Genomic DNA, 19,400 nt, shown 5'->3' with positions numbered 1-19,400 from the left:
GAAGGGTGACCCACCACGGTCTAGACCGGCAGGATGTTTTTGAGGAGACCGTGGGTTTGTCAGTGCTGATTACACTAGGGAAGGCAAGCCCAGGAAAGTTATTTTACAGTGTAAAGGCTGACACTACAAAGCAAACCCATTGCCATGAGGTGTGCTTCTCTGTGGATTTCAGAGGAATTCAGTTTGGTCTCACCCCTCTCTCAGGTCTGCTGGAGGTGACGTCTGGGGACCGCAGGCTGCACATCGAACCCAGGGACCCTGAGCTTGTCCTCAGCCCCCACAGCACCTTCTCCCTCCTGTGCTATGGGGACAGAGAGCTGGTCTGGGAACGGGAGGGGCAGCCCCTCGCTGCCTCGCTGGAGCACAGGGACGGTGTGTTTGTCAGCAACCTCACCCTCAGGAACGTGACAGGCCATCACACCGGGGAGTACACCTGCACCTACAGCCCTGAGCAGGCTCCAGAGCCAGCAGACAGGAGAGCCCTCTACATCTACGTTCCAGGTAGGGGACAGCATGTCCTTGCCTCTGGCTTCCCATGGGGTTTAGCAACCAGGGAAAAAAGGGCTTTGACTTATTGTTCTGTCTCCAAGCTCCTGTCATCCCCAGATCCCTTCTCCAACAGCAGGAGAGCCCTCATGGTAGGTCTCTCTTGCTGTGGCATGTCTCTGGTGTGCCAGCTCATGGAGAATGTGGTGTGCTGGGACAAGTGGTGAGGGAGCAGTGCTGCTCAGTGGTGCTGGGTCTCTCTCACCCTCCCAGGAGACATTTGACAAGCACACAACATGCAGCTCTACTTTCCCTAGGGAAGGATGGGAAGCTTCCCACTGGCACGGAGTCAGGGCCCTGTGGTCGAGTATTCCTGGAGGAGCACAAAGCAGCCCTGGTTAAGCTTCCAAACAGCATTTTCTAACCAATGTTCCTTCTCTCCCACAGATCCCTCCCTGGTTTTCCTCCCTGCAGTCACCTCTGAAGAGGTCTTCATCTTCATCACGGGCTACACAGAGGCTGTCATCCCATGCCGTGTGACCAACCCACAGATGCAGGTCACCCTCTATGAGAAGAAGGTGGAGAACCCCATCCCAGCTACATATGATCCACAACAGGGATTTAAAGGCTTCTTTGAGGATAAAACCTATTTCTGCCGGACATTTGTGGATGACCAGGAGGTGGATTCTGACACTTTCTATGTCTACAGGATCCAGGGTGAGCTGACATTGTCTTAGCACACCTGTGCACCTGCTGTGGCTGTTTATTCAGGCCAGTGGCAGGAGACACCCAAACTCTCTCCCTGTCTCCTCAGTGATGATCAATTTGGAGGCTGTATTTAGTTCTCTGTTAGAGAATGGGTTTTGCCTACAAGTCAGCTCCATCCCTCAGGGAAGACAGTTCCCAGTGGATCAGTCCACCCAGGGTAAATGGACTGGTTGCCCACTTATGTGGTATTCACATGCCCTCTGAATGGAGAGAAGCAGAGAAAAGAATGATCAAAACAATTCTTATCTCATTTGCTGCTCCTGTGGTTTTGAACATGTGGAATGTGTTGGAAGATTTTTTTACCCAGGGTGATCACTTGATTGGATTCTGGTGATGGTATTTTGATTCATTGACCAGTTGGATCCACGTGTGGCTGAACTGTTGGCTGACAGTCACAAGTTTTCAGTAGTAGTTAGAAGTTAGAAGTAAGTATGATGTAGTATAGTTACAGGATAGTATAATGTAATATAATATAATTTTAATAAAGCGAGTGTTCAGCATTCCAAAGCCATGGAGTCAGATGCCAATCATTTCCTTCTTTGGGGGTCCTGCTTTTATTATACATTTATCCCTCCATAATTAATTCCTCTCTTTCACCTCTCCCACAGTGTCATCTGTGAACGTGTCCATCAGTGCAGTGCAGACCATGGTGCGCCAGGGGGAAAACGTCACCGTCATGTGCACTGTGAGTGGCAACGAGCTGGTCAACTTCAACTGGGATTATCCCCGCAAGCAGGTGAGTGCTCCACACCCACAGGCTCTGGGCAGCAGCTCCAGCCTTCACCCAGATGTGCCATGGCAATCACTCATTGATATTCCATGGCAGAAGTTATGGGATGCTGCTGCCACACAGGGAGGTTTGATGGGGATATGCTTGGGTTAAGACTGTCTCAGGGGTCTCTGATTTGTGTGTTCCCTGTCCTGTGGCAGCCAGACTGGGGTCCTCTACCACTTTCTCCCCCCTCCCTGTGAGCCCAGTGGCAGAACATGGTTTTGGCTCCTCATACCACATCTCCTGTCCCCATTTTGCAGGCAGGGAAGGCTGTGGAGCCGGTGACTGACTTCCTGCCTGGATCCACTCATGAGATCCGCTCCATCCTCATCATCCAGAATGCAGAGCTGGAGGACAGTGGGACCTATGTCTGCAATGTCTCTGAGGGCTACCATGAGAAGACAGACAGGAAGGACATCACTGTCCAAGTGATTGGTGCGTCACTGCCCACACCCCCAGAGCCACCAAACCGTGTGGGCGTCCAGGCAGGATGTCCCAGAGTGACCCCCCCTCCTCTCTCACAGCCTCCAGCTTTCTCCCCTCCTCACTTCTGCTCTAAGTAACCATGACAACGAGCTAAACCTCACCCCATGTCACCCCTGCCTGCTTCTTGGCTTCAAAACATCCCAAATTTCCCTTCATGGCTTTAAGACTCTTGAGGGTATTGGTAAGAGCTCCTCTGCACTGTGCAGGGCCAGGGTGATGTTAAGATATGTTGTCTTCCATCTGCATCTGACCTTCTTTCATGTAATTTGAGGGGAACTATCCCATCTCCATTATTTCCACAAGATAACAGCCACATGCTTCTACCCTGTGAGCTCTGCTCCGGTGTGGCTCTGCATCCACACTCCTCTCACACACAAGCCTGAGGTCTTGAGGGATGGATCTGGAGCTGCCCCACCACTTCTGGGTGTTCAGAGAGTTTTGTTCCAGATCCATGTTTATCTAAAGGGCCAGGGCGGGGGTTATTCCCCTTTCTGACCACCCTCTTCCTCTTGCCTCAGAGCATGGCTTTGTGCACTTCCACACCCACCTGCCCAGCACGGTGTATGCTGAGGTCCACAAGAGCCACACTATCCAGGTGGAAGTGGAGGCTTATCCCCAACCCAGCATTGTGTGGCTGAAGAACAACAAGACATTGACCATGGAGAGCAGCAGCGAGTTCACCATCACCAGCAGGAACCTGTCAGAAACCAGGTATGGGCCCATCATTCCTCACCAGGGTGCAGAGAAGGGGTAATTCACAAAGGAATCTCCAAACTGCTGGTTGGGCACAGTTGGTGATTGAATAGCTTTCTGTGAGAAGATTTTGAGCACTTCTCAGGTGGGTGGGAGCACTACCAGTCCCTGGGTACCTCCCCACAGCCATCACTCTGGGACTGTGTCTCCCCAGGTACCAGACAGCTCTGGTGCTGGTGCGGGTGAAGCAGGAAGAAGGAGGATTTTACACCATTCGGGTTTCCAATGAGGATGATGAGCAGGAGATCTCCTTCCATCTGCAGATAAATGGTGAGGATGGGCACGCACACACATGGCTGAGGAGAGCAGGAGCAGCCTCAAGGGGTGGCACCATCCTTTGCTGCAGAACCCTCAGAATGAAGCCCTTACTCCTGTGGCTGCAGCTCCAGAGTGGTCTTGCTTAAAGAAAGAGTGTTGAAGCAACAAAAACACTTGGGTGAAATATCTCACACTTGGCCTCAGAGCAAGGGGGACAGGGAGGCAGCACAGACACCATCAGCTTGGCCCAAGGTAGTAGATGTAGAGATGATCGATTGCACAGCTGTGATGTCCTGGGCTTTCCCCCATGCTCACCCTGCTCTCCAGTCAGGCTATGTGGGGGCAGATCTCCTCCATAACCCCCTCGAACCTTACTCTTTTTGCCATTCCCTTTCAAAAATAAACCACAATGGAGGTGATGAGTCCCACCTCATCCCTAGGCTATGGCAGGGATACAGTAGACTCACATTCCCGAGGAATCATGTTCCCCTTCCATCCTGCAGTCAGGAGGGAAGATTAATTCCCATCACTGCCTTTTGGTTTCAGTGCCAGCTAAAGTGGTGGAGCTCAAGGAGAACAGCAGTGCCAGCAGTGGGGAGCAGACTGTAACATGCTCTGCTGAAGGCATGCCCCAACCAGAGATCAGCTGGTCTACTTGCAGTGACATCAAATGGTGAGTGCAGGGATGGAGGCCATGAGAACAGCTGTGCTTTTCTTTATTACAATAACAGGCTGTTATTTAATTGCATTCTGCTGGCACACTCACCTGGGCATCCCATGGTGGCACGGGGTCCCTGCTGGCTCTCAGGTGCCTTTGTCCTCTCTGGAGCAGGTGCAGCACCAAGGGCCAGCCCAGGCGGCTGCTGGGGAACGAGTCGGCCGAGATGGGTGTGCAGACCAACGCCTCGTACCAGGCGGAGCGGCAGCTCTACCGCGTCAACAGCACCCTGCAGCTGCACAGGGTGCACGAGCCCCTGCTCCTCAGGTGCACCGTGCACAACTTCCTGGGCACCAGCTCCCAGGACATCACTCTGGTGCCACACGGTGAGGGATGAGACAAGTTTTGAGGCAGTAGTGGGGAGATAGACCTTTCTGTGTCGCCAGCCTGGAAACCTGGCTGCTTCTGCCCCAAATGAAGCTTCCCTTGGGTTGAACAGAAAAGATTTTTCCAGTTGGAGTGTGGAGCCCTTATGTCCAATGGCCATGGATATGCTCTTCCCACTACTGGCAGGGTCATCTCTCCAGGGAGGCAAGACAGGAGTGCCTGAGCAGGTCCCCAGTGTCTTGTTGTTAGCCCACAGGTCACTAGATGGTGCCACGGACTTGAACATCCCAAATATGAAGAAGGATGGTCTCAGCCCAGGCCCAGGGCTGACACCTCTCCCCCCAGCAAAATAGTCCCTCTAGATCTTTCCACCCTCCTGTGGCCAAACCTCTCCTGAGGCAGAAACCAGTAACAACCCATCACCCCATCATCCCTGGGGGGCTGCAGGTGCTGGGAAAGTGTGCCCAGGAGGACACTGTCCCCACTCAGAGAACAGCTCAGGGTCAATGTCTGGGGGAGGAGTGTGCGGGGACCTCTCTGCACTGCTCTCCCCTCCTTTCCCTGGGTGCTCAGGCCATGCAGGGGTGGAGGAGTCTGACTGCTCTCCCTGTTATCTTTGTAGCCTTGCCATTCAAGGTGGTCATCATTTCTGTCATCCTGGCCCTGCTGGTCCTCACTGTGATCTCCTTGATCATCCTGATTGTGCTGTGGCAGAAGGTAAGAGAGGAGAGTGTTCCCAGCCTGATACAGTGGTACCCCAGGGTTAGGGTGGCTGGGTCTCATGATGTCCCAGCTACACCAGGACCTATGGGCCTCCATCAGTTCCTGTGTGCCCTTGGCATCTCTGGGGTAGATGGGAAATTAGACAATGGCTGTAGGGACCAAAGGCTCCTTAACAAAGTCCAGACAAATCCCCCACACCCTCTCTGACTCCCAGCCTCTCTGAAGTCTCTTTTCTCTCTGCTCCCTTTTCCAGAAACCTCGTTATGAAATCCGCTGGAAGGTGATTGAGTCGGTCAGCTCTGATGGGCACGAGTACATCTATGTGGATCCCATGCAGCTCCCTTATGACTCCACCTGGGAGGTGCCCAGGGACAAGCTGGTGTTAGGTAAAGGCTCTGCAGTCCCACTGATGGATTCCTGAGGTCCTGGCTATCTGGGGGTGATAATCCAAAAGAGACCAACCCAGAATCCAAGAGTTCCCTGGAGATATGATGTGGTCCTGGAACAGGGGGATCATCTAAGACCATGGTGTGAGGCCAGCTGCCCCCTTTGGCATTAAGCACCATATTATTCCTGGCTATTCCACCTTGTATCTGGCAGTTCTGGAAACCAGCCCCAACCCCAAACACCATAGCTCACGGCCTTGTCCATGCCCACCAAGACGACTGCAGCAATGCTGGTGTGGTTTCAGACAAGGAGCTGTATTTTCCAGGCTCCTCTCCTCACCTCTCCTCTCGAACATTGCCAACTTTTCCTCCTGGCTGTTTCCTTGCAGGACGCACTCTCGGCTCCGGTGCCTTTGGTCGTGTGGTGGAGGCAACAGCCCATGGCCTGAGCCATTCCCGGTCCACCATGAAGGTGGCAGTCAAAATGCTCAAGTGTGAGTTCTCCCCCTTTCCCCACCCTAAAGCTACAGGACCAGTCAGTGCCACACTCTCCCCTCCTTGCCCTGCTGCTCACACTGGCTCTCCCCTACAGCCACAGCCCGCAGCAGTGAGAAGCAAGCCCTCATGTCCGAGCTGAAGATCATGAGCCACCTGGGACCTCACCTCAACATCGTCAACTTGCTGGGGGCCTGCACCAAAGGAGGTAGATGAGCCCTGAGCACCCTATCTCTGCTTCCCTGGGCTGTGCTTAGGAGGACAACTGTCCTTAGATAGAGTAATTCCTGTTTTCTGGTTCCAAATGATTCAACCTGTTTTCTGGTTCCAAATGATTCAACCTTCTCCTAAGAAAACCATGTGGGACTCTGAACACCTTTCTTCCAACCTGATTGAAACTGGGAAGGCATGTGTGTCTTAACCTCCACCTCCCTCCACAAACACAAATTTCAAATGCCAAAAAATGCTCAGTACCAGAAAAGTGGCTTTTCCCTTTGGCCCTGCCTTGATACCCTGCGGTCTGGTAATATCCTTGTGCAGTGAAATTCACGGCCAGGATGGCCAAGGCAGGGCTGATGCCGGTGTTGTGTCCCACCAGGACCCATCTACATCATCACGGAGTACTGCCGCTACGGGGACCTGGTGGATTACCTGCACCGCAACAAGCACACCTTCCTGCAGGCCTGCGGGGACAAGGCGCGGCGAGAGGCGGAGCTCTACGGGAACACCCCCAAGGAGGACCCTGTGCACAGGTACGGGAAAGCAGCTCTCTCCTCCTCCCTGCTGCCCGCCCCGTCCTGGCCCCAATATGGAGGGAGGCTGTGTGCTGGTCTGTCTGAGTGCCACTGAGTCCCTCTGAGTGCCACTGAGGGAACCCTGGCCAGCCCCGACACGGTGGACAGCGAGGGGGGCGCTCCCCTGTGCCCCGGGGGTACCAAAGGCAGCGAGGCTGGTCCCCATCCCCGGGGGCACAGAGGGCATCCAGGCTGATCCCCATCCCCGGGGGTACCAAAGGCAGCGAGGCTGGTCCCCATCCCCGGGGGCACAGAGGGCATCCAGGCTGATCCCCATCCCCGGGGGTACCAAAGGCAGCCAGGCTGGTTCCTGGGGGTACAGAAGGCAGCCAGGTTGATGCCTGCAGCAAAGGAGATGCTGGAACAACGGTGGAAGATGAAGGGGTCGACTCTTAGCAGAGGTTAATGCAAGGTTTATTTCAGGAGCTCCGGGGAGCCCCTACAACCTCAGGGGGCTCCTGCTGAGAGCCCCGGGAGAGGCGCCAAGGTTACATTTAAAGGGAGGTGGAAACCTAAAGTAGATAACATTTTACTGACCAATAAGAAAAATTAAGGGATGGGTACTGGGAAATGGACATTTAGGACAGCGTATGGGATAACACCTGGGGGGTTGACCCCAGCTTCTGGCTAATCACTCGATGTCCTGGGCCGAAAGTTCTAGATGGAGGGGATGGGATCCTGAGTGACTGACAGAGAGCCAGGGTGGGGATTTGAGGATGATCTCAGCAAAGGAAAGGGATCACACAGGTAGAGGGAGGGGATACAATCTGAGGTAAACCATTTGGGGAAAATAAGGGGATACAAAGACAGAACCATTATAAAACATAAAAACACACTACAACAGCTGGTACTCTCAGGAAGGATCCTGCATTTCTCCAGAGCAGTGAAATAAACACTGGCCCAGCACTGGGACACAGCTGGCTCCTCTGTTACCTTCTTAGACCAGCCCACGTGCCAACCAGTGACCTCCAAGCAGCTCCTGACAGCGAGGAGTTAGCAAACAGAGCCTGAGTTTGCTAGCACACATGCCAGCTGCTCCATGCCAGTTGGGAATATTTCCTGGCACCATTAACTTTATTTGCATAACCATAGCCATGCAGTGAGTGCAGAGACACAGGGTTTTCCAGCATGTCTGAACCACTGGAGATCTCAGCTGTGCATTTCCAGGGCAGGTTGAGTTGCTACTGAGCCTAAGGGAGAAGTGCTAAAGGAGGGCAATTGCACAAGAGGTGTCACAAGGAAAGGGAAATGGTCCTTTATCTGTTTGCCAGCTGTAAGGGATGCAGGCACAGCAGTGCAGAGAAATGTTCCCCTGGGAAGTTAGAAAGCAGCACTTCCTTCCAACATAGCAAAACAATAGTGAAATAGAGCAGTGTTACAGCTCCCCCCTGCCCTTTCTGCCTGAAGGCAGCTGAGGTCTTCCTAAGCACTCTGCCATTTGCACACCACTTCATCCATGATGCAGGGCTTCTTTGCCAGCTGTGTGGGAAATTTCGGTGCTGGGGCTGAGGGTTTGGGAATTTCAGACTCACAGATCACTGCCCCCAGCCCTCATGTCTCCTCCTCTCCTCTGGACCTGAGCAGCCTCTTCTCTTGCCCCCACAGCCACCTCTCCATGTCTGTCGAGAGTGACGGGGGCTACATGGACATGAGCAAGGATGATTCCCTGGACTATGTGCCCATGTCTGACATGAAGGGTGAAGTCAAGTATGCTGACATCGAGTCCTCTAACTATGGCACCCCCTATGAGCTGGACAGCTACTCCCCCTCAGGTAACAGCCTGGCCACAGAAGGAGGGAGAGGTGCTTTGGGTGCTGGATGCCTTTGCTTGCTAAGGTCACTTCTGGGACTTGTCCAGAAGCAGTGCTAGATGTCCTCACAATGAGAGCTCCCAGATGTGTCCCTTTGTTGCTGGAGGCAGAGCATTCCCCAGTGTGTCCTCTCACTACTGGGAGGCTCACCAGTGTGCTGGGTGACACCAACATCCATCTCTGATGTTGATAACACCAACATCCATCTCTGCTTGCCCTCCAGCTCCTGAAAGGACAGACCGGGTGACACTGATAAATGAGTCTCCACTCCTCAGCTATATGGACTTGGTGGGCTTCAGCTTCCAGGTGGCCAATGGGATGGAGTTCCTGGCTTCCAAAAATGTATGTATGCTGGCTGGTCTGTTGTGGTGGCCAGCAGTGTGTTTTCTGCCATGTCCTGCGGTCGGCTTCCTCCCACTGTCCCTCTGTCTGTGCCAAACTCCTTGTGGGATAAGTGGCTGTGCAATTGAAGAGCTGCTGACCACTTCCCTTTGGAAACACAGTCCTGGAGATCAGCATGACTGTATTTGCATGTGACAGCTAACCCTGGCTCACACTGAGCTTCAGACCTGAAATTCCCTGACTCTTGCTCCTCCTGAGCCGTGTTCAGCACAGCTGTGGCATTATATCATCCCTGTTTACTGGGATGACCAAACAGCCTGCAGGGAGCTAAAGCACAAGGCACTCTGCAGCAAGCAACTACTCTTCCTAGACACCCTTATTGCACTGCATGCTCTGAGCACCCCAGAGCTCATCAGAAGTGCTTGTTCAGTGGAAATTAAGCCACCGTGGAGGTCGAGGCTCTGGGCTTCCTAAGGTCTGGCTTAGCCCAGGGCAGGCAGTAATAAAGTTGGATTGTGTGAAGCATCACACAGGGCAGAGCTAACAGAAGGCGTCAATGGCATCAATGCAGAGAGAAATTCCTGGCTCTGTGCCCCCAGCCAGACAGTCTGATCCCTAAAAGTGCAGGCTCAGTGCTCCCACAGCAAATGTCAGGGCTGCTCATACAGAAAACATCCATCATGCTGGCAGACTAGGAGGCACAAGCCAGGCTGGTGTAACTCAGATGTGTTCAGGCTGCTGGGCTGGGTTGTCCAAACAGAGATAGAGACACCCCCTCCTCCCAGCCCACCAAGTCCCCTCGCTGGGTCCAGCCCTGGCAATCCCCTCTCTGCTGGGCTGGTCAGGTTCCCCTGCTGGATCTGCATGGCTGATGCTGTCACGGAGGAAGCAGTCCAGGCAAACAGCAAAAAGGTGTTAGCTCTGCTGGTGGTGGAGCCATGATTGTCCCCAGAGGTGAAGGAGACACCTGAAATGGCGTGAGGTGCCTCCCATCCCTGCAGCCCCAGGCGTGGGCTGGTGCTGGAGCTGGGCTGTGTTCTCAGGCTGTGTGAAGGCTCCTCACAGTGACAGTGCTTTGTGTCCCCCCTGCAGTGTGTGCACCGTGACCTGGCTGCCAGGAATGTCCTCATCTGTGAGGGGAAGCTGGTGAAGATCTGTGACTTTGGCCTGGCGAGGGACATCATGAGGGATTCCAACTATATCTCCAAAGGCAGTGTGAGTACCAATGTGAGCCTTGCAAGCTCCTTCTTCCCAGGGCTCTGGGCCTGGCACCCCCTACATAGTCCCCCTGTGAGCCACCTGTCCACCACTGTGCCCAGAAATGGTGACAGAGCAGGACTCTCAGGAGATGATGTCAACAGCCAACCATCCTTCACTTTGTTTGCTCTGCACACTGTCAAGTAGCAGAATTGCTTGTCCCCATCTCCTGGCTCTTTATAGAAGAACCTGAAGTAGCAAAACTCAGGATTGTCCCCTGTACACTGTCCTGATCACAGCAGCAGTGCTGCATCCTGCCAGCACTGAGTGTGGTCCTGAGCTTCAGGCAGGAAGAGGGCAAGGTTAGGCAGCTTGGTAGGGCTGTAGTGACTCACTGACCACTCTGGGAAGAGATTCACAGGATTCTGCTCTAACCACTAGACCACAAGTTAAGAAGAAGTGTTTTCTTGCAAGCAGCTACTTTCCAGAGAGATGTCTCCAATCTTTCAATGCAGGAGAGGATAAAGCTGTAATTGAGCTTTGCCAGAAAGCATTTCCCTGTGATTTTAACAACAGCCTATCCACTCCAGCCCTGAGGCATTTGTGAATCTCCAATCCCAAGCAAAACAGGCCATGTAATTCCCAGAGAAACTGAGGCTGAGAATGGAGACAGGTGCCTTAAACCCCCACCTTTATCTAATCTGCAAAGCTCTCTCATGCTTTCTCCCACGTGCTGTCAAACAGATACTCAGAGCTTGGTCAGGGGGACCCTCCCCCAGAGGGGTTGGGGTTTTCAGTCCAGCCTTGACATAGCTGGTTTCCTGTCCAAAATGGGAAATGAAACTGAGCCCCTTTGCAATCCTTCCTGGAGATTATTTTGGTATTCATTGTGCAAATCCCAGGAGCAGCAGCCAGTTCTGCATACAAGCTGGACAAGTGAGGCTTTCATTTTTATTACTCTGAGTGAATAAGAACAGAAGAGAAGCTGGATGGCTCTTTTCTGGTCACCCCTTAGCCTCCTCCAGCCTGGTCTCAGGTTTCCAAAGTCAGGTTGTGCAAGTCAGTGGCCTCATTGAGAGTGAGGGAACAGAGAACACACACTGTGACATGTGTGCATTCATCATGGCAGGCTGGGATGGAAATGGACACAGCACATCCATTCTTTCCTCCTGCCTGCTGGGTCTGTTCTGCACAAATAAAGAGGCAACTGGTCCCTCCCAGAACTGACTGACAGCAGATGTCAACAGATGTGTTGGACTCACAGGCAGATCTGAAGGCTCTTCTTTGCTTGTAATTTGGGTGTCAGGCTCTTATCTGTTAAAACAACTGCTGTGGGTAGAGCTGACTCTCTTCTTGTTTCATTTTTAATTCTCTCTTAGACCTTCTTGCCCCTTAAGTGGATGGCTCCAGAGAGCATCTTCAACAACCTCTACACTACCCTGAGCGATGTGTGGTCTTTTGGGATTCTGCTTTGGGAGATATTCACCCTAGGTGAGTGCCCTGGAGGTCATGGTGGTGTCTGTAGTTCTGATAACATGTTAGCAGGATCCCTTCTAAAACAACAAAAATGCATTTCTAACCTCCAAGTCCCTACTTTGCCAGTCAGAGTAGCACTTCATTCCCTGTCTCCTTCTTCCCCATGCTCACGTTGCATTTGGAAGTGAAATGAAACAAGAAAGGTAAAGAAATAAGAAAACCTTGGTGTGAAATGCATGTTGGCTGGAGGGTGGCAGGCAATCCTGCAGCCTAATTCCTGCTCTCCCTTTACCCCCAGGAGGGACTCCATACCCTGAGCTGCCCATGAATGAACAGTTCTACAACGCCATCAAACGTGGCTATCGGATGTCCAAACCCACCCACGCCTCTGATGAGATGTAAGTGCTGTCAATATGTGTTTCCCCTGGATGTGCTCTACATGCCACAGAAGCATTTCTACCTGTTTTCCTCACCTGCTGACTCAGTGTTCTCCTTTCCCTCTTGGCAGCTACAGCATCATGCAGAAGTGCTGGGAGGAGAAGTTTGAGATCAGGCCATCCTTCTCACAGCTGGTGGTGCTTATGGGAAACCTCCTGGTGGACTGCTACAGGAAGGTATGTCCAAAGGACCCTGTGCTGGAGGGACAGAAGGGGGTCAGTGCCTTGGTGAGGGCCCTCAGTCAGGCTTTGGAGACCAGTCTTTAGTCTGGTCTGGACTTTCTTCAGGAGTCTTTGGTCAGGTTGTGCAAGTCAGCAGCCTCATCAAGAGTGAGAGAACAGAGAACACACAATGTGACATGTGGGCATTCATCATGGCAGAGGATTTTGCTGTGACCAAGGCTGCAGTAGTTGGAGCAGCCAGTGAAGGTGGTTTGGGCATCCCAGGAACATTGCTGAGACAACTGCATCGCCAGACAAGCAGCTGGTAACTCAGCAACTGCAGAAATCAGAACTGGCAGCAGATCAAAATCCTGCCTCCAACCGTGTGGTATTTTGGAGCTGTGAAGTTGTGCCACTGACCTCTCCCTTAGGAAAGATCCATGGCCTGTCTTTCTTGGAGTAAGAGCAGCTGAACCCAGCTAGGAGATACCAGCCCCTCTAGGAAAGCCTGGCAGGCAGGACAAGGAAACCCAACATGAGTGCATTGTCCCCACTCACAAGACCTCTCCCTTTCTTTGGTCACCTCCTGTGGGAGCAGAGGTACCAGCAGGTGGATGAGGAGTTCATGAAGAGCGACCACCCCGCGGTCGTGCGCACCAGACCCGCGGTTCCCGTGCTGAACAACGCCCGCCTGGCTGCCAGCTCCCCCAGCAGCCACATCCTCTACACAGCCGTGCACCAGCACGGGGGGGAGAACGACTACATCATCCCCCTTCCCGACCCCAAACCTGAGGGGAGCTCTGACCTCCCCCAGGAGGCCTCCATCAGCAGGGCCAGGTAAGAACATTGCTCCTGAGCATTGTCCTTTGCCCCGGCTGTCCAAATCTGAAACGGGGACCTCAGGAGAAAATGGGGATGCTCTGTTGAGGCACAGACTAGGGGTGGGTATACTGGGAGAGAAGGAGGGCAGTGTCACCCCATCTGAGGTGCTGTGACCTGCATGAGCCCACAAGGGTGGAGATGAACCAGAGGAGCTGGGGCATGAGCTAAGATAGGGCACAGTGTCACATCCCTGCACATCAGCCAGCACAGCTGAGGACAAGCAACCCCACTCACAGGGAGGGGAGCAGGCAGGGAACCACGTTCTGTAGAACCCACCCAGCCATGTGTTGTGTTTGAGGGCTGGATAGACCCACCTGGTATGGTCTGTTCCACTGGGGGAAGCTACTCACATAGAGTGGGGCTGATGGGAACTCAACACCTTCCCAGTTTCTGGGAATCCTCTCCCACCCACAGACCTGGGACAAGACACTCATTTCTCTCTCCCTCTTGTCTCCCTTCAGCTCTATGTTGAACGAGGCCAACACATCATCTACAATATCCTGTGACAGCCCTCTGGGCCTCCAGCAGGACGAGGAGCAGGAATCTGACCCACAACCAGGCTGCCAGGAGCCAACCACAGGACACCAAGAAGTGGAGGAGAGTTTCCTGTAGACAGAGCTGGGCCGACTTTGCATCTCCCTATGGAGAGGCCAGCTGAGGGGGCTGACCCAGATGTCACAGAGAGCCATGCTTGTGCTTGTACATCAGGACATCCCCACCTGCCCGAGCATTCCTCCTTCCCTCCTGTCTCCCAGTGCTGGGTGGGGAATTAAAGACTTTTCCCCACTGTCATCCCCTTCCCCCTTAAAAAGAGGTGGCTCAGTGCCAGACACCCTCTAGATCACTGCCACATCCTCCTCAGTGATCAAACCACTGCAGGAGGGAGACATCTCACAGACCAACACCTTTTCAAGTGGAAGACATGGTTGGATCTCCATGAGAGGCCACTTTCTGCATTGCTAAGATGACACTCCAGCCTCTTCCTCCTCTATGGCACAGAGTTTCGTCTCCTCTGCACCAGCACTTCTCTGATGGTCTCAGCACCAGCCACACCGTGGTTCTGTGAAATGCCACTGGGACAGATCATCCACCTGGAGCCCATTGCTGGGGTGTAGAGGACCTGCAACGCCAGCCTTCAGCTGCTGGAGGTCAGGAGTACATTGGATTCTCCTCCAAGCCTGAAGAGGCCAGCCAGTGTCTGGGAGGTACAGAAATACCATTTTCCTCTCTTGGCAGTGCTTCCATGGTGGATGGAGCATCACAAGCACTACAGGTGTTCACAGCTCTGGGGCACAGCTCTGCATCCCCCTGGAGGCTGTCACACCCTTCTGTGCCCAGCGTGGCACCAGGAGCCCCAGGGACATGCCAGGAACTCCAAATGCCCTCACAATGACTTGGTTATAGAAGCAAGGAGGGCAGTCACTGTTGTTCGTGTTGTCTGTGTGGACACTAAGCTAATTATTCTCCATTGAAGATTTAAAGGGAACAAATATATTAATCCACTAGCCAGGGCCAGTATAAGGAAGCAATATGGTTATTCATTAATCTACTGCCACTACACCCAGTTCATCTGCTGGGAAATCATATAACCACGCCAGCTGCAGAATCCTTGTGCTTTATCTTTGGGAAGCAAAGGCTCACCTTTGATAAACTGTTCACCCAAACACCCCTTCTCAGGATGGGAGGGCTCACCCTTCCCTCCTGAGTCACAGCAAGATTATGGGCAGAAATAAGGGTACCAGGACACCAACCCAGGGATAGCTCCAAAGAAAGAGAGGGAGAGAGGCTGGGAAGCTCCTTGGTCACAGCTGAGCTGTATCTCACACCCTGCCACCTTCTGGGGTCAGGCAGAGCCACTTGCAGCCTGCCAGGGCTGTGAAATGTCACAGGGAACCAAGCAGGGCAAGAGGAATCAGAGAGGATTCCCTTCTCTTGGTGAGTGTTTTGTAAACTAAATGGGCTCCCCCTGCTTCTGCCCTCCTTCCCCACTTCTCACAGATGGGTCAGGGGCTTCTTGTGCTCTCAGCTGGCACTGAATGAGCAGACCCAAAGCAGGAGGGGCACCAGGCTTTGGAAATCAGTTGTGAGCCCCACCTCTGCAGAGATGAAAGCTGGATCCCCCCAAACCACAGCTCTGACACCACAGAAGACAGCAGGTTTTTCTCTGAAATGAGTTTCACTTCACACAGAGCTCTGTTCACTGCTTGTCCCCTGCTCCCATTAACTCTTCATTGCCCTACTCATGCACATCTCTCTGTGCATCCTACAAGAACTGCACAGGCAGGTTTACAAAATCAGAAATTCAGTCAGCATCTTGCTGGGTTTCTGCCACCTCAGAGCCACTGAGAATTTAATAATTTTTAAAAAAATATGGAACTTCTGTCAGAAATCCCCAGCAGAACAGCTTCTGTTTAAAGTTTTCTACCATTCCAGTTCTGCCATTTATGCAGCTAAAGGAGGAGTAGGTGTTTTGTGGGCTGATGTCCTTGGTAAAATGTGAACATAAGAAATAGCACTTTTATTGGCAGCCAGCAGAGGATATTTTCAGCCTATGTGGTCAGATTCCCCACCATCCATAGGAAACATACTGTGAATGACAACTGTTTTTCCATCCTCTGTTTCCTCCTGCTTGTAATGAAGGAGCCATCTCCTATGGCCACAGTTCATTAAATAATCCTCACTGCAGAGAAGCAGTAATTTATGAGATCCTTTGGGTCAGATCACTTGATTTTTTTTTTTTTTAACATGTAAGGTGCTTGGTAGGATCTGTGTCACTGCAACTTGAGCCCAGAGGATGGCACATCAGATTATCCTAACAGCCCCTGTCTGCACCAGCTCCATTTTTAATTCACCCTTCTCTACCAAAGGTGACCAGAAGTACCCAGTACTCCAGGTGAGGTCAAACCTACACCTCACACAGGGCATTATCAGTTCTGGCCTGTGCTGGTCTCAACTTATCTGGTGTAGCTTTGGATAATTTTGGCTTTTTCCCAGCCACAACATACTGAGAGCTTGGAGTCATCCTCTGACCAATCTAGGCACCTACGTCTTTCTGCACTTCCAGCATTACTAACCAAGCTACTCCCTGCTGTTCCAGACCTTGGGTCATCAGCAAATTTTGTTAACAAACTGTTATTTTTGGGCTGGACTGACTAATAAAAATATTAGATACTTCTAGCAACCAGAGCAATCTGAGAGAGCTACTTTTACTGCCTCCCTCCAGCCCAAAGACTTCCCATCAATTAACACCTTCTCACTTTCCCTTTGGCCATTTGCTTATTTCAAAAATCCTGTTCTAAACTTCATCTTGTACAGATTTAATTGCTAATTAAATTACTAATTTCCCACTATCAAATAGTTTCCACAGTCCTGGAAGGGGAGATCTTCCTGCTGGGGGAGCTCAGGTATCCTGTCCTATTAGCTGGGCATTAGCTATATTTGAATGCCTATTGCATTTTGTCCCTTTTGTAGATTTACTGCAATTATTATTTGCATCAAAATCTGTTCTGGCTGCTGCTGAGATGCTACTCTCACCTCCCTATTCCTTCTCAAAGTAGGTGCGCCAGACTTTGCAAAATGGTACATTCTGCACTCCAGAGGAATATGACCAAATACTTGCCCTTGGCCCGTGATTTTAGGGGCTGAGTCTTGCACTTCGTGGTATTTTCCTGTCCTTACTCAACCTTTCACAGCACCTTTAGCAAGTTGCAGTGACCAGACCTTCTCAGCCAGGGACAAGCTGGCAGCTGGACAAAACCAACATATTTTGCTAAGCATCCCTCCAAGAGAGGGCCTGGCAGAGCTGGGCATGACAGATCCAGCCCCACACTCCCTCTCTCTCTGCTCCAGTCCCTGCATGGCCTGGCAGGTGAGAGCCAGGAGAAAGGTTTGCCTGTTCTGGGCCCATCAGTTTTGTAGCCATCATTTCCCTGCGAGACTCTGAAGGGAACCGGTCCCACTGAGTTTTCTGTTCTGATAATCAGTATTTTTGTTTGGGTGTGTCTTTGTGTTTAGAGGTGGATCCAAACTGACCCCCCCCATGAAGGAACACATGCCACAGCTTGGGCCCATCTCTAGTGCAATATCTTTTTATTTGTAGATTATATTTTACTCTACAACTGTTACATTGTTATCAGAACCAGTATATGCATAATCCTACTGCCAGTCACTATTTCATATGTGTATCCCAGAAACTAATGCAGCACTCTGGTGTCTCTTTCCATATTTAGGTGTTCCTCAGACTGATGTGTGCACAGGTTTTAATCCTTTTGTCCCTCTCAGTTTGAGTGTGTTATTTCCTTAAGCGCGAGTGTCACGTTTAGTGTTTGTTTGTGTTGTGTGAAATCTAGAGCACAGTGGACTTTAACTAAATTGTCTCTGTTCACCTGCCAGGGGGGCTGTGGCAGGGTCCCACGGGGATGGGGGCAGAAGTGCAGTGCAGATGTGCAGCCAGGGGAAGTCAGCCAGAAGTGAGAAGCAGCTCTTCTCTTTCTTCCCAGCCAGGGCTCTGGGCTGTGGGGAGACAGCACCACAAATACAGGGCACTGAGCACTCAGGGTTTGCCTGTGAGGAAGCCCAAGGTCTGTGCAGAGCTGGCAGATCTGGAGAAGGGGATTTCACAGAGTGCTAAGGAGACAAAGCCCCTGTTCCAACGCACACGTGCGAGGAGGAGCCCTGGCTGGGCTCAGTGCCTAGCTCGGGTTCCAGGATCATCAGGGAGCCTGGATGCAGCCTGGTTGTGCTCCCACTTGGAGAGCACAGAGGTTGCCCTTTGGTGGCCCTTTTGGCATCCTTTGCCTCGGGTGGTTGCCAGGCAGAGAGCAGCCAGGGCAGCTCCAGGGCCACACAGGTCATTCCTGCAGCACATCCCAGCCCTGCCTGCATGTGAGTGTAACAGTGGAGGCACCGTGGCATCTGCAGGACCTGTCCAAAGCAGGCCAGATATTGCTAAGAATAAGTTTTTATAGACCAGCACACGGGTTTCTGGGCTACCAGCATGATTCCCATGTTTCACCTGGAGACCTGAGGCCTCTGGGAAATGCCAAGGTGGATCTGGTTGGCTTTGGCAAAGGCAGGGGAGCTGCTCCAGCAGCACTTTGGAGTGAGGACTCTTGCCTGGGGTGGGAGGAGGCAGGAAGGGCAGCTTGTGCTGGGAGGCCTGCAGTGTCCCATCATTCCTGTTCTTTCCTCCTTCATGGGCTGATTGCACCAGAACTGCCAGTCTTGCCCAAAGTGTGCCCTCTCCCCATCTTGCTGTGCTGGCTTGCTGGCATCACACTGTTCCTCTGCAGCCTTTCTGAACAGCAGCAGCACCTATCCCCATGCTGTCTGTCAAAATCAGCACGAGGGCAAAGGGAAAAACAGAGTTCAGACTAAGGTACCAAAGAGTTAACACTTTTCTAGGTTTACAGTTGTATTTGTAGGATTTGTACTATGTCACATTTATAGCCATGAGATTATTTTTATGCTGTAAACTTTTACAAATATGTTTTTAAAGAAAGAGTTTAAAAATAAAGGTGTTTTTCATTTTGCAAAGTCCCATCTCTTACTTTATTTGCCTGCTTTTGGTTGGGAACAACTCAGATGGGGCTGGGAACACAGCTTAACCCTGTGGTGGGTGAAAGCTAAGCATGTTAATACTCTGTGCATGACCCCAGTGCTTAGTGAAAGCCCAGCTGGGAGCCAGGCAGGGAGAAGCACTGCAGGGAGCAGCTGAGCCCTGAGGCAGGGTAAGGAAAAGGGGCAGGATCTGCCCCATCTCTGGTGGCTGTGCAGCTTGTGGGTCTTGTGGGTGGAGGGAAGGACACCAGGAGTTGCTCCCATGTGTATCCCCACTGGCTTGGCCCCTTGGAGCATTGCTGGGGCTGTGCTCAGATCAGGGTGGGCATGCAGGAGAAATGACAAACTGAACAGGGGCTGGGCTGAAGCAGATGCAGGTACCACAGCACTGATTTTCCCACCCAGTTCGATAGCTCAGGGCAGTGGGAGGGCCAGGAGACAGCAACAGGGCAGGGCAGCAGCAGGAGCCACCCTGCAGCACACAGGGCCCCCCTGCCCAGCTCTCCTCCTTCCCTCTAACATGAGGAATTTGCTGATGCCCTCAAAAGCTGAAACGCCAAAATCCTGG

The 19,400-nt window shown here is 52.3% G+C and overlaps 1 protein-coding gene across 1 annotated transcript in view; it reads left to right on the top strand.

The window, feature by feature from the left end:
• Positions 1–18,808, top strand: part of PDGFRB (platelet derived growth factor receptor beta) — a 33,336-nt gene extending 14,528 nt beyond the window's left edge. Inside the window, exons 3-23 of the mRNA XM_071443361.1 lie at positions 205–501; positions 934–1,203; positions 1,863–1,990; positions 2,287–2,461; positions 3,031–3,223; positions 3,420–3,535; positions 4,070–4,196; positions 4,356–4,567; positions 5,191–5,285; positions 5,545–5,677; positions 6,067–6,171; positions 6,270–6,380; positions 6,771–6,924; positions 8,572–8,738; positions 9,001–9,119; positions 10,212–10,334; positions 11,696–11,807; positions 12,091–12,190; positions 12,301–12,406; positions 12,990–13,228; positions 13,735–18,808. Coding sequence (XP_071299462.1) covers positions 205–501; positions 934–1,203; positions 1,863–1,990; positions 2,287–2,461; positions 3,031–3,223; positions 3,420–3,535; positions 4,070–4,196; positions 4,356–4,567; positions 5,191–5,285; positions 5,545–5,677; positions 6,067–6,171; positions 6,270–6,380; positions 6,771–6,924; positions 8,572–8,738; positions 9,001–9,119; positions 10,212–10,334; positions 11,696–11,807; positions 12,091–12,190; positions 12,301–12,406; positions 12,990–13,228; positions 13,735–13,885 — 3,233 coding nt within the window. The 3' untranslated portion in view covers positions 13,886–18,808. The remainder of the gene's footprint in view (positions 1–204; positions 502–933; positions 1,204–1,862; positions 1,991–2,286; positions 2,462–3,030; positions 3,224–3,419; positions 3,536–4,069; positions 4,197–4,355; positions 4,568–5,190; positions 5,286–5,544; positions 5,678–6,066; positions 6,172–6,269; positions 6,381–6,770; positions 6,925–8,571; positions 8,739–9,000; positions 9,120–10,211; positions 10,335–11,695; positions 11,808–12,090; positions 12,191–12,300; positions 12,407–12,989; positions 13,229–13,734) is intronic.
• The last annotated feature ends 592 nt before the right edge of the window (positions 18,809–19,400 follow it).

This window comes from Agelaius tricolor, unplaced genomic scaffold (assembly GCF_023055355.1).
Source record: "Agelaius tricolor isolate 1412-34295 unplaced genomic scaffold, bAgeTri1.0.p SCAF_18, whole genome shotgun sequence".
Classification (NCBI taxonomy): domain Eukaryota; kingdom Metazoa; phylum Chordata; class Aves; order Passeriformes; family Icteridae; genus Agelaius; species Agelaius tricolor.
This window is presented reverse-complemented; position numbering and strand designations above follow the sequence as displayed.